The 25,627-nt window shown below is 46.6% G+C and overlaps 2 protein-coding genes across 7 annotated transcripts in view; one reads left to right on the forward strand and one right to left on the reverse strand.

The window, feature by feature from the left end:
• Window positions 1–422: 422 nt before the first annotated feature.
• BSND (barttin CLCNK type accessory subunit beta) lies at window positions 423–7,992 on the reverse strand. Of its 3 annotated transcripts, none has more exons than XM_085845505.1 (3): window positions 7,753–7,992; window positions 3,408–3,544; window positions 423–1,605 (listed from the first exon to the last, which is right to left on the reverse strand). In XM_085845505.1, exons 1-3 carry the CDS (start codon window positions 7,900–7,902, stop codon window positions 1,359–1,361), a joined length of 534 nt encoding a protein of 177 aa, XP_085701631.1. In that variant the 5' UTR covers window positions 7,903–7,992; the 3' UTR covers window positions 423–1,358. The 3 variants fall into 3 exon arrangements, with proteins under 3 accessions (XP_085701631.1, XP_085701632.1, XP_085701630.1); XM_085845506.1 differs by having other exon boundaries at window positions 7,737–7,990; XM_085845504.1 differs by having other exon boundaries at window positions 7,693–7,990.
• Window positions 7,993–11,934: 3,942 nt separating this feature from the next.
• Window positions 11,935–25,627, forward strand: part of R3HDM4 (R3H domain containing 4) — a 45,993-nt gene continuing 32,300 nt past the window's right edge. For all 4 annotated transcript variants that reach the window (XR_015049132.1, XR_015049133.1, XM_085845507.1 and 1 more), the window contains exon 1: window positions 11,935–12,111. Coding sequence is in view for 2 of the 4 variants with exons in the window: in XM_085845507.1 (XP_085701633.1) it covers window positions 12,056–12,111 (56 nt within the window). In the remaining 2 variants the exon portion in view is untranslated. The remainder of the gene's footprint in view (window positions 12,112–25,627) is intronic.

The raw sequence follows: 25,627 nt of genomic DNA on the forward strand, positions 1-25,627 counted from the left end.
AATACCAGGTGGGTTTGACTCAACCTGTCATCCTTCTGAGATCGGCAGAATGAGTACCAGCTTGCTGGTATCTTGCGTCGGAGTGGCGTCCTGTCCAGGATTGTGCCCAATAGCCCAGGAAACTGCTTAGGCAGCACCAACACTCTGCGCAGAGTAGGGTCCCAATGGATGGATGGATGTCCAGCTGTTCTGGAGAAAGTTTTAAAATGTTTCAGGGTAATCCAATGTGGCTGCAAAACCATGTGACCTTTGATGTCATGGATGGGGAACTTTTTGTTTCATTTTGTGGATGGACCACCAAGGAAAAAAGGTGGTCATACCTGTAAAGTTTCTCCTTGGTCTGTTCAGCCATTTTCAGAGGTTTTTGAAGGTTTAAAAAGAAAAAAAAGGCTACCAAATCACGTGACCGATGACTTAATATATATATTTTTTTCTGTAGACCAATTTATCCTGGGATGACACACAACAATTTTCACACTGATTGGATGTAGCCTTCTATGTCTGCAATTATGATGTCATAACGAAGACACGTATGACATCATGAAGAAAATCACACTTATTCCCCATGTGGAGTACTTGACAGGTGCCACGTTTCAATTTTTTTTTCCATAGAGCAGTTTCGGAGATGCAGAAGTCCAACGTTTCTCCTTTTTTCCAACATGGCTGCCACATCACATTCCCTATGACGTCATGATTATCATTAAAACATTTTACATGAGTAGTGCACCGATGGTGAGGATTTTTTGTCAATCTGACAAGCAGTTCCAGACAAAAGGGCATACCAAAATGCAGACATGCACATATGTATGCATGTATGGGACCAATAGCTTAACCCCACATTTGACTTCGTGAATGCGGACTAATGACCAGTTCCTGTCCATAATAAATCCCACTCTTGCCTCTTGCATCAGCCGAGACCACTTACACACTACAGTTTGAAGCAGTCCGGGAGTCCAGGGCTCAGTGATGATCTTAAAAGTAACCCTCGGAACAAAACTTTGAGAGCAAGAAAACTTCACGGCTTGGTCCATGAATCATGATCCCTTACCGAAACAAAGGTGGCTACTTCGAGTCCTGGGAGGACTCCGTTCCACCTTCTGAAATCCACATATGGAGGTAACAACATACACACACACAAACACACACAGCTCCAGTCGAGCATCAGGCATGGCGAGCCAGTCAATTTATGAAAGACTTGGACCATAAATACATCCTTGTGAGCCGCTGACCCAACTTAATAGAGCATTGAATAACGAAGTAAAAGGAGGAATCAAATTGCAGTGTTAGCAAAACTCCAGCACTAATACCACTAGTTTTAAAGCCAATTGTTGATTGCACTCAAATCATCACTGCAGTCCTCAACCATCCAGCTTCTGTAGATCCTTCTCAGAAGGTATGGCCTTGTCCCCGCACTGTAAGGACACACCATAGTTTGTCTCTTCCAGTTGGTTCCGCCGTGAAGAGAACGTGTGATTTGAACTCTCTGATTCACTGCACGGAAGTGCGCCATCATTCAGGCTGTGCATGCTGGCAGTGGGGGCAGGATGTGTTTGGCATTGAGGAGAAGGGGGGCAAGAATCCTCCGCATGGTCAAGCACAGGGGACCTGTTGGTTCGGAGGGTCGGATGAGAGAACGCAGCACATTCCATAATATGACAAATGCTATATTTCACAGCAATCCAGCAAATAACAGTTCAAAAGAGTCACTCACATTGCTAAGTTTGTTTATCATCAAACAGGCCAACATTTATACCGTGTTTCACCACAAACAACTCAGCTTACAATCAGACCTTCATCTGACACCATCAGTCTCCTTTTCTGTGACTTTGCATTCATCCTACGATATAAAATGGGTTGACAGGATGGTCTGGAGGTATGCACACTCGCCTCGAAGATGTCCAGCCTGGGTTTCAATCCTGACCCAGCTACAAACTGTCGTCTCGGTGTTTGACATGCAGAGTGATTGATTCATCGATGTGTCTGTGTGTGTGTTTGTCGTTCCTTGGATGGACGTTAAACTGGGCATCCCATCTGCCAGCATTTGTTGGTGGAGGTTAAAGATCCAACAGTGTCCTTCGCCAAAGAGTTGGCAAGCTATCGCCGACACCATGAACAAATTACAAATTCCTGGCAATACCGGCAGATGCCATTGATTGCATCAATGACACAGTCTCGCCCTCAGACAATGATGCTTTCCCGCAAGGCAATTCTCTGCATCTATGTCTGATAATTATAGAATCGTAGAAGGCTTGATCGATCTCCATCAAATTTTGCACATGTGCTCGGAGTACCCACGGGTCAGGTCATGGTCACAAAGTGCCACCCCCTATCCTTGCCATGAGGATGGGGAGACGACCTGTGATATTCACCTGTACATGTGGTTTAGCCACTGATGCCTGTCTGAGGGAGGGGGATTGATACCATATTTCGCTCGTGGAGTGAGCGGGCATTACTAGTCCAATAAACCACAATCTTACAAACAAAATATCTCTTTTTTTCATAGAAATATGTTCTGGAAGTCTCCTTACAATAGAATTCTAAAACTTGTCCATTGTTTGTGCTGTGAACAATGGCAGATAAAGGGAAAGTTATTAATTGCTCAATATTAGGAGTTCTTGAGATGATCAATAAGTGATGTCAAAGGTCCTGTAGTCCTTGTATGCAGTGAATTTAGCAAGTTAATTATTTTGCAACTTGTACAACACTTCGCAGTTAATGTTGCATCTATCAAATGATCATTAAGTGTGTGGCCTAACAGTAGGACAAAAAGGGTATAATTTTTTTTTGCCTGTTGAAAACTTTAAATTGTAAAATTATTTCAATACAAGATAATCCAAAGTTTCATAAATGGCCTCTTGGGCATTCCCATCTGAGCACTTGATTAATGATGCTGAGATTCCAGATTAAATTTCCACAAATTGTATTGATTGGTCCATTTAATTTAAGTGATTCTTCACCATTGAGAGTTGGGGCCAAAAATAATATATGGCTTGACATTTCAAAAAGCTGTGGACGGGTTCTGACAAAACTTGGTGGAAAAGTTTGGTGGTTGACAAGAACAAGCCCATTGGATTTTGATGAAGATGATGCAGATCTGACCCATCAGTGGGATACAAAACGTAAACTGTTCACTTTGTTCAGCCTGGTGGAGGTATCATACTTGATAGCATAATGGCTCGAGCGTCTGCTCTGAGTCTGGCATGTCAACGGTCCGTATTCCGACCCTGGCAAAGTCATAAAAAAAGATTCTACAAAAGTACGTGCGGCTTCCTTGCTTGACGCTTCGCATTTAGACTTACTGATTTAGACAGACCACGGACTTACTGATTACTCGTTTTACAGCAAATGTCTTGCTGCTGATATGTCCTGACAAACCACTTTCTCCGGGCAGCCAGCACAATTCATACCATGAGGTCTTCTCAACACCGGGTTCCAGTGTTGTCGTCTTTCCCTTCTCTTCCCCATTCTTAACCGCCACTGCCCGTTCTGCCCTCGCCTTGATCCGCCGTTCGGACTCTCTGCCCCGCGCTGCTGCCTGCACATGCTGAATGAGACGTGCACATTATGATGACATGCCACGTCCCTTTAAAAAAGAACAAAAATATGAAATAAAGTAGAAGTCAAAAGGAAATAAATCACTAAATTGTTTGAACTTGGCATAAGCAGGTGAAATTGTCAGGGTGACCTCAGTTATTAACCCTGCTAGGGGGTATTGAATTTGGATCTGTTTGTTTGTTTGTCTGTCTGTCTGTCTGTCTGTATGTCTGTCTGTCTGTCTGTCCACACATAATGTGCTCACGTAGGCCACAAACGCCACCTGGTGGTAGCCAGTATTACGCGTTATCTTTTTTTCAACCAAATACCTCGAAAAAGTACGTACAATTGGAATGTGAGTACGTCTATAAAGTACATGCTATTACGATGCGGGCATGTCTATAAAGTACATACTATGAGAATGTGAGTACAGTATGTCTTTAAAGGATGTACGTTTGGAACCTGTGTACATCTATAAAGTACATACGATTGAAACAGAGGACCTCCATAAAGTATGGGAATTTATTTTAATGTAGATGTTGTTTGTTTTGTTTTGTTAAATTTAGCTAGTCTCCACACTTCCTCTTGCACTGTGACGGGCTCTGGAGAAGTTGGTCTTCAGCTTCTTCTGGGGATACCCAAGCAGAACGTAGGAGTATGGACATTGTTAAAATGAGCCTGTCCTTGGGTGAGAAGGATGTCCCCCTGTCCCATGGTTATATGCATGTCTGCATTTGCATGTGTACGTCTGCATCATGGAGTTAATCGTGTCAGCTGACTCTTGGGGCCGTCCATCGCACAGATGGAAGGATGGTCCCTCCCACTCTCTTGGCCTTTCTCTAGGTCGTGCCGGTGTCATTTTTGGATGTTCGAGGGGTTCACCAGCCAATCGGCTGGTGGTTGTCGCAGATCCTGGACTACCTGTGCCCCAGGGAGGTGCGGCGTGAGGTGCGTATCCTTCAAGGATGTCCTCTGTACCGCGAAAAAGGTTTGGAAGAACATTTTGGCTCCCTGTCTCGCCAACGACCAGAAGGGTGTTCCGTGGCAGGCCATCCATGAGTGTCTCCTGGCACGGGTGTTTCAGTTCCAGAGAAACCTGGACGTGTCTGTCCAATGTCCCTGACCCTGATGCACAGGGAATGAAACGGTCCGGCATGTCCTGTGCGACTGCCTGTCGCCGAGGAGGATTGTTCGCTCGCGGCTGGCCTCCTTGAAAGCTATGTGCCCTGGTGGTGATGAACAGATGGGACGTCTTTGTGTTCAGTGGGCTCTGTCCACATCCAGTGCCTTGCTGCAAATGGAGCCAGGCCTGGAGGATAGTCAATTCCATCAAGACTGTGCTGTGGTGAGCATGAGCCAGAGGATTTCTTTTGGGGGAATGAATGGGTTCTGGGCAGATATGGGAATTCCTTTTTGGGGGAATTTCTGGTTTATTGTTTCATTTTTGATTTTTTTTATTGAATTTTGTTTGATTTTGTGATTCTTGTTTTTTTATTTCTTGTTGCCCTCGCCGAAGGAGAGGGTGTTTCTTTTGGGTTTGTTTGTTTGTTTGTCCGCACAGAACTTTCGTGTTTTTCTCCGCAACCGCTTGTCGGATTGAGACAAGATTTTCACCATTGTTGCAAATACTCACATAGAATGTTTTTTTAATGATAATTATGATGTCATAGGTCATGTGGTGTGGCAGCCATGTTGGAAAAACAGAAAAAAATTGGACCTCTATATCTCTGAAACCGCACCAAGGAAAAAATTGAAACTTGGCACACTGCAAGTACTCATGGGGAATGAGTGTGATTTGTTTATGACATCATAGATGCCCTCGTCATAACGTCATGATTGCAAATGTAGAAAGCTACGTCCGATCAGTATGAAAACTTTTGAGGGTTATCGAGGGATAAAATGTTTCACAACATTTTTTTTTATATCATCAGTCATGTGATTCAACAGCCATATTGTTTTGGTTTTTTTTGTTTGTTGTTTTTTAACCTTCAGAAATCTTTGAAATGGCTGAACAGATGGAGGCAAAACTTTACACATATGACCGCCTATCCATGAGGAACAAAAGGTTCACACACATGCCGTCCTCGGTCACATGGTTTGGCAGCCATATTGGATGTACACTAAAACATAAAAATCTTCTCCTGGACAGATTGAGGGGAAACTTCACATAAATGTACAAGGTTAAGGAATAATTTATGTGACATGGTTTGGCAGCCATATTGCATTTAAGAAAAATATTAAATAATGTTTTCTCTGGAACCGCTTAATCAGTCGATGTGAAACTTCACAATTGTGATCTCGTTGTGATAGGGGAATACATGTTTTAAATTTCAACTTGATCGGACATGTGGTCTGGTGGCCATAATTATTATTCCCATTTTTTTTTTTAAAGGCTCACTTGGCTGTGCCTGGATGGGTTTGAAGGTTAAAGGAGTAGCAGGTGAAACCTGAATCCTATCCAGGTTCCTCCTGATGACTTCATGTTTTCTTTTTCCTTGTTTGGGTTCCTTCTGATTACTTCAATGCAGGACTGTACCTATTTGGTCTTCCATTTGATTTGAATTGAATATATTTTAATCCCATTCTGAATTCAATTGAATAATAATAAACATCATGGGTCTGGGTCAGGTGTCCATTCAAAGCGGGATTGACTGCTTGGGACCCGGTCATCACTGCCAGCAGCTATAAAGTGGCAGTTCTAATTATGTCATTAATTGTGTAACACCAGTGCACAAACGCCAAACAATATACACCAAACAAAACTACACAAACACCACACAAAGCAAGTCCTGGCAAGGGTCTGCAATCTCTGATTGCTCTTTCTCTTGTCATTGATTTGCATTGGTTTTTTTTTTGTTTGTTTGTTTTTTAACCTTTTTTTTTTTTTTCGAAAAACGGCTTTGGCCATTAAAACCCCCCCAATGCCCCCATCCACAGAGCATGTATGGTCACCCAACAGTTTGAAAAGCATGACATTCATGTTATCCATATGCCATGGCCTCAGTCAACAGAACCCAATCGAGCATTTATGGGATATTATGGAACAATGCCTAAGACAGCGTTTTCCACCTCCGTCGAACAGGTGTGAGTTTATTGACTTTCTCATACAAGAATGGCGCTGCATCCCTCCTGAAGAATTCCAGATGCTGGTAGACTCTATTCCATGGCACATACAGGCCATACGTGGTGGCCCAGCGCCCTATTAAGTGATTACATTGGCGTTTCCATTTTTTTTTTGTCCACTACCTGGATGTGCACTTGCCTTTGAGCCATCCAGCCTCGGAGCGGATTTCGACTCGGCTATAAATTGTCACCCATAACAGTTTATACTCTGGTATAAACCGTCATATTAAGCCGGAGGACCCATCTGTCAGCACCGGTCATTGGGGGATATCTGTCAATTTCCTACCCTGATTGACTGCTGGGAAGGAGGTCCATTTATTGACCATTAGTGAGGCCCACCTCTTGAGTCTGCTGTTGTCATCACTGGATTTAGCTGAGCTACTAATGTGACAAGGTGATCAAACATGTGATTTCCCCCATCAATGAAAGGGGTTTGTAATTTGGCCATTGTGCGGGTGGTCCAAATAACCCACACAAATGTAGTATACGATCTGGGGTCTGAAGCTCCCACACTAGAGAGGGAACAGCAGACTACAAATCATCCATGTGAACATGCTCCATAATGCAGTACCACCAGCAAGTATTACCAAGGGACGTTTGTTTGCTCAAAGAGCTTTAAAGTTATTCGAAAATCAGACAGTCGGATGACGTGTCGAAATGTTTCGGTCATTTTCCAGTTTTCATTTTGGAGTATTGAACGTTTACCTGCAAAATAAGTTTCACATTAAATAAGTGACTTTTAATGATGACTTTGTAAAGAGGTGGTTGTAAACCTTGCCTCGTTTCAGATGGATGGGAAGTCCGTTTAACCCTCCGAAACCATGAGTTGAGTGGATAGATCCACAATCAATGAACTTAGCTTTTTTTTTTATCGTGGATTCTATTCCACATCGGTTTGGATTTCCACTTTGGACATTACATTTTTCTTTTGAGTCCGTTAAGGATTCCATAATTTTATGGGATAACGAGAAATCCCATCCACACCTTGAGTCATTACGTTGTTCAAGTTTAGCGATCAGGGTAGTTATATGTGACCTTAGAGTAGTAGTAATACGCGCTCCACCCGAGACCTGCCGTACATAGCAGAGCACCCACAGCACAGAAAGTTCCAGGTACTTGCGGCTGCTCCGAAAGCACCAGCACCGCACCCAGGCTGCAGAGGAACAGACCCAGAGCCAAGAGGCTGCGCCGCAGGGTACGGTCTTCCAGGCGGGTTTCAGCATCCGGAGCTGTAGCCCAGAGCATGACCTTTATGGTCCTTGGGCAGGGACACACCAGGTTTCACGGCTGCCCCAGACTGCGTTCGTTGACTCAAGCGGAGCTGGCGTTGTATGAAGTGGGACCCGTACCTGTAAAGGGGCGTCACAATGACCCGTACCTGTAAAGGGGGTGGGTGGGGTGTGACTTCTTGTTGAAATGGGCGCCATTTAATCCAGTCTTCATGATGATTATTAACGTTAACTTAGCTTGAGAACAACATGCAGGTCTAGTTTTGAGGTTGCTCAGCAATTATATCCTACCACAGACTGCAGTGAAATTAAACTAGAATGGCACGTGGTAGGGTGCATAGATCCACCAACTGAACAAAGTTTTGTCACAACTCGTCCACAACTTTTTGAGATATCGTGCTCTTCATAGTTTTTGGCCCAATCGCTCAATGGTGAAGAATCACGGAAAAATTATCGCAGCCAGATCCGGATCTTTACCAAAATCAATTTGTCTTTGTCGCACACCCAATCTGTCCAAGTTTCGTTTGAATCCATCCACAACTTTTTTAGATAGCCTGCTCACAGACACATGCAGAGGTGAAAACATGACCTCCGTCGACCTTCATTTGCGGAGGTAACAAGGCATTTCTCAGTCGCCATCCATCCGTACTCTGTGCAGAGTGTCGGCACTACCGAAGTAGTCTCCTCCTGGGATATCAGGCACAATCCTGGACGGGTCACCACTCCGATGCAGGATACTCAAACGGCTCCATCATCCCCGCAAGCTGGTACTCATTTTGCCGACCTCGGAAGGATGAACAAGGCTGTCAACCCCACCTTGTATTACTTCAACAGCTGAGTGGGATTTGAATTCAGAACCCTGGGATTCCAAGCCCACCACTCGAGCCATGAAGCCAACACCAGGCATAATTCTCGGTATTAGGTGGACAAATCTCCACCAAATCTGGCATATGTGCTCGGGGTACTCAGGGTCAGGTCAGGGACACAAAATAATTCTCCCTCCACCTTCCCCGGCGAGATTGGGGAGACTATCTGTGATTTTCACCTGTACGTTGAGAATAGTGCAAGTGGTTTAACCATCGACCCCTGCCAGAAGGTGTCAAGACTGGAAACCATCGAATGCCTCATTTACAAAAATTTAAGGTTGATGGAAGAGTGGAAATGAACATCGAAAGCCAACGACGTGCCGTTCAGGTGACATGGGACAGGTAATACACCGGTACATTGTGTTAAGTTTCTTATTTTACACAAAACATCGAGACTCATCGAAAGCGAAGGTGACCGGGGGGGGGGGGGCATGAACACATGGTGGGGCTACAGTTGGTTAAAATTAGCAAGAGAATGAACAACCGGAAAAGAGGAGAGGGAGAAGGTTGAAACCAACCCGTAAGAGGGTTGCCTGGGTTAGTTAGGGAGGGTTAATGGGGGTAGAAAACATTGCGTGCAGGTGTAGGTATGACTAAGATGGTGCCAGGGGTGTGCACCGCCTGCATGAAGACATGGAGGAAAGATCAGTGGGATTCAACAGCCTTTGGAAAGTGGTTCAACAAATAGCAAAGAGGATTTAACAAAGGAGTTGAGGTGTGCAGTCGGTCTGGATTTTTGGAGAGTTACCTGTGGCTGTAGGAATTACTGGAAGAACACATCGGCATCCTCAAGCTGGGGAGGGTCGGAGACCCAAGAGACCAGATCAAGGAGCAAGACCCAAGGAGAGGCGGTGAAAAAATAGAACAACTGGGTTGTACCTTTAACCTCCTCCATCGAAGGTGGACCAAGGTTATCTTTTCACCCTTGTCTGTCTGTGAGCATATTTCAAAAAATTGTGGATGGATTCGGCTGAAACTTTGTGAACAGGTTGGATGTATTGTTGCAGATTTGGAAACTTTGTGCACACAAACAGACAGCAGTCCCTAAGCTTAGTTATTTCAATAAGTATGTGTTTATAGTTAGAATCCCTCCTTCTGTCTAATGGGAATTTCGTGTGTGCGCTACGAGTTTTTTTTTTGGTTAGGTTTTAATACAACAGCTACAACAACTACAACAACGACAACAACAGCATGTCGTCCTGCACTCAACCGGTCGCCATTAGGCACGTGTTTTTGGCTGAGGACGTGGGCGGAGCCTTTGTCGCCTCGGGTCGAAGCTCCGCTCCGTGGAGGAGCAGAGAGCCTTTCCTCCAGCCAATGAGCAGAAGGCAAGCATCACACACATGCCCCAGCCAATCGGGAGGCCGCCACGAGTTGCCTGACAAGCAACCGTCCAATCAGGAGGCGAGTGGTGAGGCGAAGAAGCCCCTCCCACCTCAAGAGGAGGAGTGTGGTTGTCTGGACCAGCGTTTGAGAGACGGTGATCGTGGAGATTGCGGCGCGTTCTGTGGTTGTCGACGAGCGTTCTGCAGACGGTCGTGGTCGTGGCTGGAGCGGTCTGAGGCAGTGGTGGTCTTGGTTGAGCAGCCTCGTTCGTGGGTCGTGGACTTCTAGTTGTGGGTTCGGGTCCCACCGTGGTGGTTTCAGAGTCGGTGTGGCCGCACGAAGCGGACAGGTACCCCAGCCCGGCTTGACCGAGATAGAACCCACGAGGTCCATTTTCGTGTGTGTGTGTGTGTGTGTGTGTGTGTGTGTGTGTGTGTGTGTGTGTGTGTGTGTGTGTGTGTGTGTGTGTGTGTGTGTGTGTGTGTGTGTGTGTGTGTGTGTGTGTGTGTGTGTGGCGCCATCCTGTAAGTAGAATTGTGTAAGTGCTTTCCTTTGCTTGTAAATTACATTTCTTTTATTCGTGATAACTCTGCTCTGTGTGCTCCCCTCCCCGATTATTATTGTAAAATAAATCCCCCGTGTTAAATGTACCAGCTCGTTTTCTGTGCTTTCCTGCATTGGCCGAGCAAGGTGCGTATTGACAATTGGTGAAGCCGTTCGTGCCGTAAATTGTTCATTTGGTCCGGCGTGACTTTGGTAACTTCCGCTCGGTTACGCCGGATCCGAGTCGGTGACAGCGACTCGATTTGGACAAGGTCGGCTGAGGGTGTGGTTTCCCCGGTAGTTGGACTGCGTGGGTACTTTGGTAAATTTGAATTAGACAAGTGGACCCTACCCCACGCCATCGAAGTATTGGCGACCATGGTCCTCTAAGGGACCCGTGAACTCTCGGACTTATCCGAGAGGCACGACCTAAATTCCGGGTGCTCGGTGGGAGACGACTCCACTGCTCCACCTGGTGGTCGATTATCGCCGCCGAACCCCGGCCCACAACAATACGACGAGGACGAATCGATTCGATTTTGGTGAAGATCCGGTTATGAGGATTTAAAAAAAAGATTCTTCACCATTGAGAGATGGGACCAAAAACCACGGAGAGCATGATATCTCAAAACGTTGTGGACGAGTTTGGTGGGTAACAAGTGTATTGTATGTGAACAATCACTTTAATCCAACACAACAACAAGAACAAACAGATTCGAGTTTGGTTCAGGTCCAGATGCAGATCTGGCCAATCAGTGGGATACAAATCCTGTTGTTGGTTTAACGGTTAAGGCGGCTGGCTGAAGATATTAGGGTCTTGAGTTCGAGCTCCTGTGGCCGTTGAATTAACACCAGGTGGGGTTGATAGCATGTCATCCTCCTGAGGTCGACGAAATGAGAACTAACTTTCCGGTCATTGAGGGCACTGCATCAGTGGCACAGCCACGCTCCCAGTAGTGATGCAACCACATGCTGCACGTGAAAGCCAGCTCACTCAACTGAAGGGGAGACAAAACGTAAACTGTTCAGCCTGGCAGAGGTATGCACTCTCTCTCGAGTGTCGTTCTATTTTTTTGCACATTTTCTCAGCTTGTCCACGCCTCACAGTGTCACCGTACAATGAAGCTTCTTTTGGAGGTGTATCGTCAAGCTCAAGCGACATTTTCCTCTTTTGTCCATTTTCGCACCATGACGGGGTTTGACCGAATTTTAAGAGTATAATTTGTAAAATGTCGACGGACTTGACGTGTGTAGATCCGGGTATAATTTTTTTCTCAACGTTGCTTGAAGAAACATTCATTAACTGGAAAGAATTATTTTTTTGCCGGAAGTAAATAAACGACCCCGTATACGTTTCTTGATCTATTTATACTTTCCCCTTGGTCTTTTACGTCACACAATCTCTCTGTGGTGATTTCAGTCCCGGTTGAAAGAATGGTCACGTCTGCGAATGTTGAAGAAGAAGATGACGATATCGGCCAAAAATATTTGTGAGTCATTGTTATTGTTATTTATTTGTATCCAGTTCGATGACGATGATGAGAATCCGATGTATGGGACTCACCCTGGTAACCGAATATTATGAGGATGTCCTCTGTTATTATTGGTGCGGATCACTTTACTGAGACCTCATTTCGTGCAGATCTCTGATGTGAAAAACAAGTTTCTTGCTTTGTCTCCTCAGCCCGGAGCGATTGTGAAACGTTTCCATGGTTTTGCAAGAGCAACTGTAAGAACAAGTTAGGTTGAATTTATGTTCCTCTTGTCTGGTAGAAGGCCGGAGTTAAAATACCATTAAAAACAAGCTCAAATGAGCTGAGATCCTCGTCCTCTTATTGATGACGTCATAAAAACAAATATGACGTCATTGTGATGTTTCAGGTTTGCGATAAATTATCTGTGCTAATGCCCGGCTCGATTCCCGCAAACAAAATTCAAGCGGCTTGCCTCGTTTCAGAGATAATGGTAGAGGCGATTTCCATTCGTGGCGATATTATGACGTCAACTTTTTTTTCTGGGAAGAATTTCCAAAATCGGAGATGGTTACTGCCTGCGCGTGGGCTTTCTGCATATACATGGCAAGTTTCACTAAGATCCGATGAAAACTCTGGGTTGTGGAACAAAAAATGTCAAAAAATAGGAATGACGTCATCAAAGTTGATATGACGTCATAGTGATGTCTCATATGTGCGGTAATTCATCTCTGCTAATGCCCCGTTCGATTCCCGCAAACAGAATTCAAAAAGCTTGCCATGTTTCGGAGATAATTTTTTTAGGCGATTTCCATCAGCAGAGATATTTTGACGTCATAACTTTTTTTTTTTCTCGGAGGAATTTTCAAAATCAGAGATGGTTACTGTCTGCGCAGGGTATTTTTACATCAAAATGCCAAGTTTCAGGAAGTTTCGATGAAAACTGTAGGCTGTGAAACAAAAAAGTCCACAAGAAGAAGATGAAGAACAACAACGTGAGTAAGACTTAGAGATCCTCCACGAGGATCTAAAAAGAACTTTTTATTCTCGCGCTGGTTGAAAGAGCTCAAAAACGGAAGGTGACGTATTTCTTTACAAAGAAAAAAAAAATATTCGGGAGCCATCGAGGCAACTGTCTTTTGCATATACACCACCTGGGTCTTTTGTTGTTTTGTTTGAAAAAAAAAAAAAATTCTCCTGGAGGTTTGGATTAATTTGAAGTGACTTTTCCTTAATTTTTTTTTTTCTTTTTCGATGAGCGTTTTCATGGCGGCCTATTGATATATTATATTGTTGCGAATTCGCGCCTGCCGGCGTGCGAACGGCCACGTGACTCTAATCGCGGCACGTCACCCACCGGACGGACAATTCTGTCGTGACCCTCTCGGACTAACGCCGGGAGCTAGTCACGGGTGGGCCTTTCGTCCTCACCACGATCGTGCCAATCGGCCACCCGCGTGGGATAGGGTTGTTCGCCAAACTCGACCTACCTAAGTACCCACACGGATGGTAGACCGGGCGATCGCACCTCGCCGCAGGTCGACTCCGGACACGGGCCGCTTAAGCGGTCCGTTCCGTACTATCGGGATAACCGAGTGGTGTTATCGTCGGCCTCGACGGTTCCGATTAATTATCGGGCGTATTAAGCCCATGACAAACCCGTTACGTGAAGCAAGATGGAGATTCAAACAAAGGAAAGGACGCAGCGAAACGGGGAGCAATTCAACATGCAAGCACTTTATTCACACAGACACAGGCACAAAGCACACGTATAGTCAAACAGAATCAGAATGCACATAAAGCAATTTAAAACAACAACAACAATGCAGAGCTACGACCGAATACGCGAACACACGGCAACACTTAAAACAATACTACTTGACGGATGGCGCCTCCCACAGACATTTACACCAAACCCCAAAAGAATATGGAGGTACGACTTCCCTGATCGCGTCGAGTCCTCCTTTTGCGACTCCGAGCCCCTCCGGCGTGCTCCGCGATCTCGGGCCGCGTGTCGCTCGTGTGGTCCGCTCGACTGTACGGACGGGGTTTCGGGGAAACGGACGGGGTTTGTTCGGCGCTGTTTTCCGCGCTCGTGCACGGGTCAAAGAAGCAAGGCAGGAACCACAAGCTCGCGACTCGAGCCAGAAGACGACCATGAAGACCAACCCTCGACGAACCACTCACTCCAACTCTCGACCAACCAACCCCCGACCAACCAATCTCGAGGTCCGTCCTGTCCGCCTTTTGTAGCGCGGGGCTCCGCCCTTCGCTCCGCCCCGTTTTCAGCCCCGCCTCCCTTCAAGGTTCTTGGAGAAGCCTCTCGAAGGGGGGCGTGACCTCTCGCTTTCCCTCCACCCCGCGCCGTGCGGGGGCCGGGGGAGTCAGTCTTGGCTCGGAGCCAGGGAATTATTCCCCCAAAAAGAGGCCCCCACCTTTTCTCACCTTTGACCCCTGCATCGCCCCTCCTCCACACCGAGCGCGGAGAACCTCGACGGGAAAAACAGGCGGGAAAACCCCCGAGCATAGTTGTTGGTTTTTGTTTGTTCCCGGAGATCGTAACCGCACAGGGCCTACTGAATGGCGAGTGGCGAAGATGTGGTAGCGTTGATGGTGGAGATGGCATGGTTGTAGTGTGGTTGGGGCTGTGGTGGGGATGGCGTGGTTGTTGAGATGCTGTTTGTTTGAAATAAAAGATGGAACATAAAAAATGGCGAACTCAAAGCGTCACAGCCCGGATGGATCATATAAATTCCTTTTATACAACGGGTTTGGGCTAACTACACATATACTTACAGAGATATCTCACCTACGGGACCTGAATGGTGGTTTGCGAATTTCCACAACCATAACAACATATTATTTATATATATATATATATATATATATATATATATATATATATATATATATATATATATATATATATATATATATACACAGTAAGTCCTCGCTTTTCGCAAGGGTTGCGTTCCTGGAAAACCTTATGATAAGCGAAACTGTGTTAAACAAAACATATTTTCCCATAGAAACCAATGTGTTAAAGGGGGGATGTGTTTTTGGCTCGGAATTTTTTGGACATAAACACAAATAAACAAAACACACTCCTCGAGTCGTGGAGACTTACCCCGAAGCTGGAGGAACGGAGTTGATTGCGGTGGACAAGTCACACTTGCGGAGTGGCAGAATCGTCCCCCTCTTCACTTGACACTGTGCTGTCACTTTCTTCACCAGCAGGAACGGTCTCTTGGCAGCTGGTTGAAGGAGCATCCTGGATGGTGGATGGAGTTGGTATTGCATCTTTTGGCTTGAAAAATGCATGGAGAGTGGGCTGGATGGCTTTCTTTTTCTTTGCTGCATAACGTTCCTTGTAGCAACAAAGGGCATCATAAACAACACAGCTAAAATCAGTGCTCTTTTCAAGATTTGGATCTTGCTCGATAACAAATTCTGTGGCACTTTCAAACGAGCTGAGGATTTGGCTGAGGTTTTTCATGGTGAGATGCTCGGATGAAGGTGTCAAAGCATCTTCTTCTTCCTCAAGAGCCCACTGCTGTTCCAACTCCATAAGATCTTCATTGCTTAAGGGTTCTGCATGAGACTCCAGTAAGTCATCCACGTCCTCTTCGTCAACCTCTTCAAACCAACCTCCTGCGCCAGGTCTACAATTTGACTTGTAATCAACGGAACATTAGCAAACCCCGTGAAATTGTGGACACACTCGGGCCACACTTTCTTTCACACAGCGTTCATTGTGGAGGCACTCACCTCCGCCCATGAATCCTCAATGTTTTCCAAAGCCATTTTTATGTTGTATGTTCGCCAAAACTCCTTGATTGATAGCTTGTCCTTATCAGTTTTTTTGATAAACTGCAGCATGGTATGCTTAACATAATAGGCTTTAAAAGCAGCAATAACTCCCTGATCCATAGGCTGTAAAAGTGAGGTAGTATTTGCTGGTAAAAATACTACCTGCACGTTTTCACACCAGTCTTCCATTTGCTGAGGATGGGCAGGAGCATTGTCTACAAGCAGCAAAGATTTGTTGTCAATGTTGTTCTCCTTGGAGATACTTCTCAACATGATTGCAGAAGTAATTGATCACGTAATCGTGGGTCAATGCCCTAACAAACGACGCGCTTTTTCTTGTATCACAGCAAGAGATAAAGGCATGCGACATTTAGTTTGATCTTCTATCCACACGCATAATAAACACTTCATGTTGTGCATGGCACCATCTCTCATTCTCGTTAGTGTCGTTTCACTCGAACTGGTCGCAATCTGTGATATTTTCTTTATCTTTGCCAAACTTTGAACGATCGAATGTACAGTCGATGCAGCGATTGCTGCGCGCGGCCGATTTCCGTTGTCCCTTCACCTCGTTCATGTCTTTTAATTATATCCAATTTCACCTTCAATGTGACAGCCTTTCGTTGTCGCTTGAAACGAGGTGTGCTCGGCTAAAGACTTGCGGGTTGCTTGGGATTCATACTGGAAGGTATGCAGGTGAGCGTGAAGAGAATACGTACAGTACAGCATACAGTACATGCGCAGTAAAGTGAAAGTGCGTTTATGCGCATCCTGTGTGATTGTTGTTTTTTTGCAGGCAGTTTGAAACTTTTTTTTGCGTTTTTCCTTGCAATGACATTACGATACGCATAAAATGTTTGCGATAATTGAAAAATTGGTCATTAAAACTAAATTACGAAAAATCGAAACTACGATATGCGAACTTCCGGTTAGCGAGGACTTACTATATATATATATATATATATATATATATATATATATATATATATATATATATATATATATATATATATATATATATATATATATATATATATATATATATATATATATATATATATATATATATATATATATATATATATATATATATATATATATATATATATATATATATATATATATATATATGAAGACCACAAGGGGACAACCAGAGATGTCACTTTTTATAAATTTCAGGGTTATTGCACCTGCCAATAGTTGGCAACATCAGGTTTCCTGTCATAATATTACTTTAACAAATAACCAGGGGTGTCACATAATTTATATGGTATAAAGTTTCGCTGTGCAATGAAGAAACAAGTGTTGTCAAAGCTGAACAAGTAGAAACCCAGAGTTGTCAGTACTTTACTCCTGGTTATCTCCCTTTCATTCATGTTAACTGTTCCACCATAATATTCAGAGTTGAGAAACTAAAAAATGAAAGGTTGTAAAACTTTCACAGCATAAACTCTGAGCACTACAATAGCCTATTTGGTTATATCATGGGCTCTGTAGTTGGTGCATATCGTGGTTCAAGCCTGGTCAAACCTTTATTGTGACTTTTATGGGACCCAAGCTGTGGCTTAATGGTTAGCGTCTGAGTACCCATCCTCATTCGATCTACCCACCACCCAATCAACCTGCTTAGGTATATGAGGGAGTCACATGAGGTGACTTCGGTTATCGCGGGGGTGGTTTATCCTTGGTTTCCTCCCGGTTTTCCATCATATTAAGTAGTACGGAGTAAGAAATGGAGAATCCGTCGTCATATAAGCAAAATGCCCTTCAGTATTGCGTTGAACACCAATCAAACAAAAAAGACAATGACTGTTTAATGTTGAAAAAAATATTCTGTGATCACCAAAGTCATGTAATGTATGCTAATAACCAACAAGCATGAATTTGCTACACTTCCTGGGTTAAAATTGCATGGCAATTATTAAACAAGGGAATAACCAGTGATGTCAATTTGCAACATTGATTCGTTCTTTGCTCTTAAATTAAATAACACAGAAGCTTGGCAAATGCTACATGCTTAATTTGATCGGCCAATGATCACTCTTCCTTTTACTGGAAAATAAATCTATATGACAGTTATTAAACGGTCCACCAAAATCTTGAAACTTTGTTTTTCAGTTTCTTCAAAATTGACTTATCCTGACATCTCTGGTTTTCCCCTTGTGGTCTTCATATATATACGAGCAAATGCAACCCATCACTTCATTGACGGGAGTATTAAAAGGGGAGTGAGGATTGAGAATGGGTGGTGGAGCTTGGAGGGGGTTTGGAAGGGAGAACTTGGAATGGTGGAGGTGGCGAAAGCAACACCTCACACACACACGCACACACACACGCACGCACGCACACACACACACACACACACACACACACACACACACACACACACACACACACACACACACACACACACACACACACACACACACACACACACACACACACGCATTTTAAGGCCATTTTCCCTGCTAAAGTGGGGGTTAGCCAAATCAACACCTCACCAAACATCATTATACACTCCAGGAGGGAGGTAGGAGTGAGGAGGTAAGCATGAGGGGAGGGGGTTCTGGACTTGCATTTGGTAAGAGGAAATGAGGGGAAAGGCTCTTGATTTGCATTTGGTAACTAGTGGGACTTGTGGGGTGGGAGTACAGGATTGAACGAAATGGGGTATGTTAAAACAGTATGCGGAGACCGCCCAGAGATGTCAATGGAGAGGGGAGGGGGTTTGGGATGAGGTAAGTGTGAGGGGATGGGGAGGAAAGTCGGCATGAAGGGTGGGGAAGGGAAGGCAGCTTGGGGGAGGGTAAGGGAAGGGTGATAAAATGCACCCAAACAGCAATATTTTCTTTTTTTACCACTGGGTTCTATATAAAACCAGACGGGAGCATTTAAAACCCACGTTATCGACCTGGCAAAGGCCTGTGTTCATGCATGCTCACACATGCAGTGACATTTGCAACCCTCCGGTCGGCTCACTCCAAATCTGATTCATACATACTACACTCTGGGAAATTCAAAACTAAACCATCAGTCCTTAACAGAAGGGGAGGGGAAGAAGGGGTGAGGGTGTGAGGGATAGGAGTGAAAGAGGCGATAGGAGGGTGACGAGAGGGGGGAAATGAGGAGGGATGGGGGGAGGAGATGGATTTCGGCAGATGTGATGTCCAGTTTAACGTCCATCCGAGAGATGGCGCACACATTGATGAAGCACACTGCCTGTGAGTTTGAAGCTTGAAGAGCGCTCCAAGCAAGCACTGTGACGCAAAGGTTGAAGAAACTTTAAAAAACGAAACGTTAAATTTTTTATATCTATCTATCTATGTCGAAGTGACGGGTCGTATAGTGAAAGAAGATCGTACAAAAAGGGAAATGTCGAAATAATATTTGCACATTTTAAGTGAGCGCGGGACCTCTTGCACGACAACACGGGGCCAAATGCAGGTGAGTCGGGAAAGTGGCTCAAGGACTCAAGCAAGCACTCAAACGAAATGGTTGATAAGGAATGGCTGGCTTTGCTAGCTTGTAGCAATTGGCGATCGGTCATATGATCGCTGATCAGTGCTTTTTGCAACTTCTTTGGCTGGAGGAGTGTGGGAGGTGTCAATTATTTATATAATCCTAGCCACTTGGGTTTTGTTGATTGGGTGATAGCTGATTGGCTATTCCCTCCATTCACAGGTGAGAGATGTGGGTGGGTCCTTCTTTATTTATATATTGACTGCTTTTGACGTTTGCATGTGGTACATGCTTGAGAGCCTCATTGGTATGCATTGCTGTCTGCGCTATTGCTGATGATTCGCCAATAAGCGAATAAACCGGCAGCTAAGGGGTGTGTAGCATTGGGATTCTCATGTGTGTTCTCTGTGTGAACATCTTTACAGCTGAGGACTTGTGGAGGAACTCTGGGAAGGGTTTGAAACAGCAAAGCGCTTACCTTGTGTTGGCGTTCTTGGGTTGCTTTATGCAGCTTCTTCGGCATGAGGAGTGTGGGAGGGGTCAATTATATATATATATATATATATATATATATATATATATATATATATATATATATATATATATATATATATATATATATATATATTGTTGCGGGCCGAGGGTCGTGTGAGAGGGCCACTCGGGGAGGGGAAGCTATCTCGCCTCCCACCAGACTCCCCAGAATTGTAGGCCGTCACACACGGATAATTCCGTGATGCAGCAGGTCGCTAACCGACCGTGGATGCCAATAACTCAACCGCATGACCAAGGGTCCTCCCGTCTATGGGTTAACCGGATTACCTAATTAATCACATGATTTAATTCCCGGGGAACACGCCCTCGGTACGCCTTGTCCGAACCAGATCACTTTACCGAATTGGATGCAGCCGAGCGACACTGCCAAGGATGTTCCGGCTAAAAGGAACGGATCGTTGGGAGTAATGTCCTGGCTAAGCTAGGATTCAGACCATACTGGATCAATGAAGGAACAGACAAAAACGAGCTGGTAACATTTCTAATAATAATTTATTTACAAGCAGGCGAGGAAAGGTATGTGGCACAGGGAAAAGTTTAATTGGGGTGAGTTATGCAGGGAAAGAAAGAAATGTGAGAGGTGCGGCAATATACAAGCAACTACAAAAGCGGACACAGAGCAGACTTAACGTGAAATAATAATTATAACACACACACACACACACACACACACACACACACACACACACACACACACACACACACACACACACACACACACACACACACACACACACACACACACACACACACACACCCGATGAAGAGTTATTGAAGTGAGAAAGGAGAGGAGTTGAGGCTACGGTCTCTCAGTACCTTGCACGATTGCCCGAACACGCCACCAATACGTTTGGGGGGGATGCCCCATGGTGCGATACCTCCCTGACAGCTGGCGTGTCGTCTCTCGCTTCGTGCAGTTAGCGTCGGTCCAGAGAACGAGACTCGACCATCGGTGTGAAGGAGGGACTTGAGTTGGGAGGGTGGAGTCCAGGGGATGACGAAGTCCAGTGCGTATGGGAGACAAAGAAGGGAAGAGAGAACGAACAGCCTCGCTCCGACCTTTATCGGCCCCACTGCACGGTGCGCGGGGGGCACCCTGAAGCAATGCGTTGTCACCCAAATCGGCCACTTTGGCCCCGGGCCCCCCGCGTGGCCGGCCGCGATGGCCGGAAGCGGCTTCACTCCACTTCCGCCAAGATGGCTCCACGCACTGGAATCGTCTCGCACCGAACTCCGCGACATGAATTGCCTTGCACGAACTCCCAGACCGTGCCCCGACGACTGGCCGAGTGTGGCGTCGGTCCCACATGCCCACCCAGGCACCCACGGCTAGCGCTGATCAATGTGCCTGCTCCGTGATGCGCCATGTGGCCCAAGCTGTACAGCATGCCTCTGCCCGATCGCAGCTTCGCTGGCCGTAGAGGCAAGAAGGTAAGATGTTTTGACAAACCCATGCACAGACAGTAAGATGTGTCCATTCGTGCCCTGCTCTGCACAATAATAAAGTGTCGCTAGCGGCGCATGGGTCTGCCTTCGAGCACGTTCCGCACAGTGCGCGTGGATCCGCCATGGCCCACATGGTCAGCGCTCGCATTCGCCCGATTCTGCCATCGTGTGCATGGGACAAACACCGATCTGTGTCAGGATTTAAGGGGAACGATCGGATATAATAATTAGATGGGGTTTGGAGGGAAAAGGGGATGCTGGTCTAATTAAATCCAGAAATGGGTCGAACAGAACGCACCGCCTGTATCTTGCACACTTATGTCCCATGTCATCATGGCGTGGTTGTTGTTTTTCTATTATCGGCCTCTGACATTGTAGCTATTGGTACGAAGCTGCCAGCCACGCTCTCGCCGATATTTGGTCATTTGCTTCTGTGTTGTGAAAAACAACATCCGTGCAGCCTCTTTAAGAGATATTCATTTGAATGCCTTTTCAATGCAACCAGCAATCTCATCCCAGATCGACGGAAGCTTGAGACGATCATCTTGAGCTGCCGAGCATACTGCATAACTTGCCGCAAAAGTTGGGTTAAGGGATCGCTTGAGGACGGGAGGTCTGCGCTGTTCCGCACTCGTGTGGTGCCGTCGCGGCCTTCCTATGCCCCTCCCCCAGCCCCGCACGTGCTGCACATGTTGGCCTCCGTGAGAACCCAAATTTGGATTTACCTCAAGGATAAGCAGAAAAGAAGAGTGGAAATGAAGTTTAGTGGTGTAAGCAAACCTAGCTATGAGATCCCTGCAATGCACGTCCTGTTTGACCCACTCGACAAAAGGGAAGGGACTATCTAAACATGTATTAATGGAATAACTGTCTTGGGACCATTATATGTTGAATGCCATTGCCTTGGAGGTATGTGGTTCTGAGAACCGCAAATATATATATATATATATATATATATATATATATATATATATATATATATATATATATGTATGTATATATGTTACGGCTGTGGAAATTCGCAATACACCATAAAGCGTCCCTAGATCAGTTATGACACTAAGTTTATGTGCAGATAGTTCCCCACCGTTGTTTGAAGGGAATTCTTCGTGTTCACCGGGCTGTGACTCTTTGAGATAGCCGTTTTTCTTTTTCTATTGTTATTTTGAACAAACCTCCACGCAAGCAACAAGCCGCGCTGAAAACCGTCGAACGAAAAAGGGAACCAAAAGAGTTCCCTTTTGGGCGCGCGGATTTTTTCCTGCCTATTTTTCCCCGCGCTTGGTATGAAGGAAAGGGGGAGGGCAGCTCGCCGCCGATTGGTGGATGAACAGCGTGAGGCGTTCGGGGTGAGGGAACGCCCCTTTTCGGGAACCTTCTCGAAGGGAGGTGGAGCTGAAAACGGGGAGGAGCGAAGGGCGGAGCCCCGCGCGATATAAGGTGGACCGCGCGCGAGGTCCAGGAGCTCTGTCTGGGTCGTCGACGTCATTCTCTCTCTGGTCCAGGAGCTCTCTCTGTTGGGGTCGAGTGCTCCTCTCACTTGGTGGCCAGGGTCGAGCTCGCTCTCTCTCTGGTCCGGAAGCCCTCTCTGCCTCTCCTTCTTCTCGGTGCATCTCTCTCTCTCTCTCTCTCTCTCTCTCTCTCTCTCTCTCTCTCTCTCTCTCTCTCTCTCTCTCTCTCTCTCTCTCTCTCTCTCTCTCTCTCTCTCTCTCTCTCTCTCTCTCTCTCTCTCTCTTTTTCCCCCTCTCGTGGTCCGGCGAGCGACCTGTTGGTGGAGACGCGGACGGGAGGCGCAGCAGTGCCGGCTGTCTGGTGGACCTGCGCGTCCGGACGAGGGGTGCCGGAGAGGGTTCGCCGGCCGAGTGGGAGGCCGGCGCGACCACGCTGACGGTCGTGGGAGAGAGACTGGACGACCAATAAAGGGAGGTCTTTTCTTTTGTTTGTGTGTGTGTGTGTGTGGGTGGCGCCGTGTCCGACAAGTAAACCTGTGTAAGTGCCTGTACATTGCTAATAATTATAGTTGGTGGTATTGCTTTCATTGCTTTCTTGCCTGTTTCCGTGTTTCATTTCGATTTGCCTTGCTTGTAAATACGTGCATGATTCCTTGCTTGTGTTGTGTGTGTGTGTAATATGTGCTTGCTTGAATCAATGTCCTTGTGTGAAATGTATCCCGTTCGTCGTCTTTTTCCCTTTTGAAAGTGCCATCTTGAATCGCGGAATAAATTAGTAGTGGGTTTTGAACACCTGGGTAAAGAAGAGAATCTGATCCGTTGAGGTCGGCGATAACACCGCTCGGTTATCACTGTAGCACGGAACGGACCGCTTAAGCGGTTCGTGTCGTAGGCCGATCTGCGGCGAGGTACGATCGCCCGGTCGACTACTCGCGCAGGTACTTAGGTAGGTCGAATTTGGCGAGCAACCCTATCCTGCGCGGGTGGGCAATTGGCACGATCGTGGTGAAGTTAAACCCCCACCCATGACTGGCTCCTGGCGGTAGTTCCAGGAGGGTCACGACTGAATTGTCCGTCCGGTGGGCGACGCGGTTGCGATTTGGAGTTACGCAATCGCTCGCACGCCTGACGGGCCAGAATTCGTAACAATATAATATATATTGTTGCGGATTCGCGCCCGCCGGTGTGCGGACGGCCACGTAACTCGAATCGCGGCAGGTCGCCCACCGGACGGACAATCCAGTCGTGACCCTCTCGGACTAACGCCGGGAACCAGTCACGGGTGGACCTTTCGGTCTCACCGCGATCGTGCCAATCGGCCCCCGCATGGGATAGGGTTGCTCGCCAAATTCGACCTACCTAAGTACCCACACGGAGGGTAGACCGGGCGATCGCACCTCGCCGCAGGTCGACTTCGGACACGGGCCACTTAAGCGACCCGTTCCGTACTATCGGGATAACCGAGCGGTGTTATTCGTCGGCCTCGACGGTTCGATTAATTATCGGGCTTCTTAGCCCACGACCAACCCTTTACGTGAAGCAAGATGGGGATTCAATGAAAGAAATGACGAAGCGAAGCGGGAAAACAGTTCAACAATAAGCACATTTATTTCGCGATGAACGGAAAGCACACATATACAATTCCACCAAAAGCACATGTAAAAGAAGAAGACAAAAAGCAAATGCAACAATGCAGATCTATCCGACTACCGGGCACTCGGCAACACTTATACAATTTTACTTCACAGACGGCGCCGACAACACATATTCCCAAAGCAAAAGAAAAGAGAACCACCCTCCAGAATGAGGGGGTAGGCGGGCCTGGGGCCGAGACCGTGTCGGGCCTACCCGTCTGATGATGAGACGCGGAGCGGCGGTGGTGCCTCAACTCCGCGGGCCTCGCGGACAGTATCTGGTAGGGGGTGGGAAGGGGGCCCCCTTTGTCGCACTATCTCAGCGCGGGGGGAAACAGGAGGGGGTTGCTGATGCTCGGGGAAAGGAGGAATTCAGAAGAATCTCGGGTCCCGCGACGAGCGTCTCCACCACGACCTCGGTCGCGCCGCCGGCCTTTCCCTCCGCAGTTCCCCGAATCCGACGCGAGCACCCCCTCGTCCGCCTTCGCCGCCGCCGCCTCTCCACAGCTCCGTCCTCTTCACTCCGACTCCGCGAACTCCCAACTGCGAACTGCCAACTGCGAACTGCTTCTCCGAACTCCAAAACTCAACTCCCTCCACTTCCAACTCAACTCTTCCTCCTGCGAACTGAACTGCCTCGACTGACGAACGCGGCCCCTTATATCCCCCGTGGCCTCGCTCCTTCATCTTTGACCCTCTGCCTCCGACCTTTCACCTCTCTTGCTGGCTCCCCATTGGCCCGAGGAAAAGTGGGCGTGAATGCTTTTTGATCCATGAATTTGCATATAGCGACCGCCCTCCAACGCCCTGGAGGCGGGGCCAAATCGCCCCTCGCTCACCGATTGGACGGAACAAAAGTGGGCGTGAGTCGTTTTTGATCCGTTTTTCTGCGGAAAGTCCGCGATGCTTTTGAACACGCTGCTCGGTGCGCGCTCTACACGAGTCCAGCATCGGTGCCCACGAGTGGCGCGAGATGACGGTGATACGATGGTGGCGAGTTGTGACGGTAAAGGTCGTGGCGGTTGTGGTGAAGCGGCATTGTGGTTGGTGGTTGTTGTGATGGCCGCGTTGTGGTTGGTGGTTGTTGTGTGATGGCTGTTGAGACGTGGTTGGTGGTGGTAATAAAGGCGGCTGGTCCAAAATAAAGATAGTAAAAGAAAAACGGCTATCCTGAAGAGT

This window comes from Eptatretus burgeri, chromosome 11 (assembly GCF_056783735.1).
Source record: "Eptatretus burgeri isolate ZD-2024b chromosome 11, Ebu_testis_v1, whole genome shotgun sequence".
Classification (NCBI taxonomy): domain Eukaryota; kingdom Metazoa; phylum Chordata; class Myxini; order Myxiniformes; family Myxinidae; genus Eptatretus; species Eptatretus burgeri.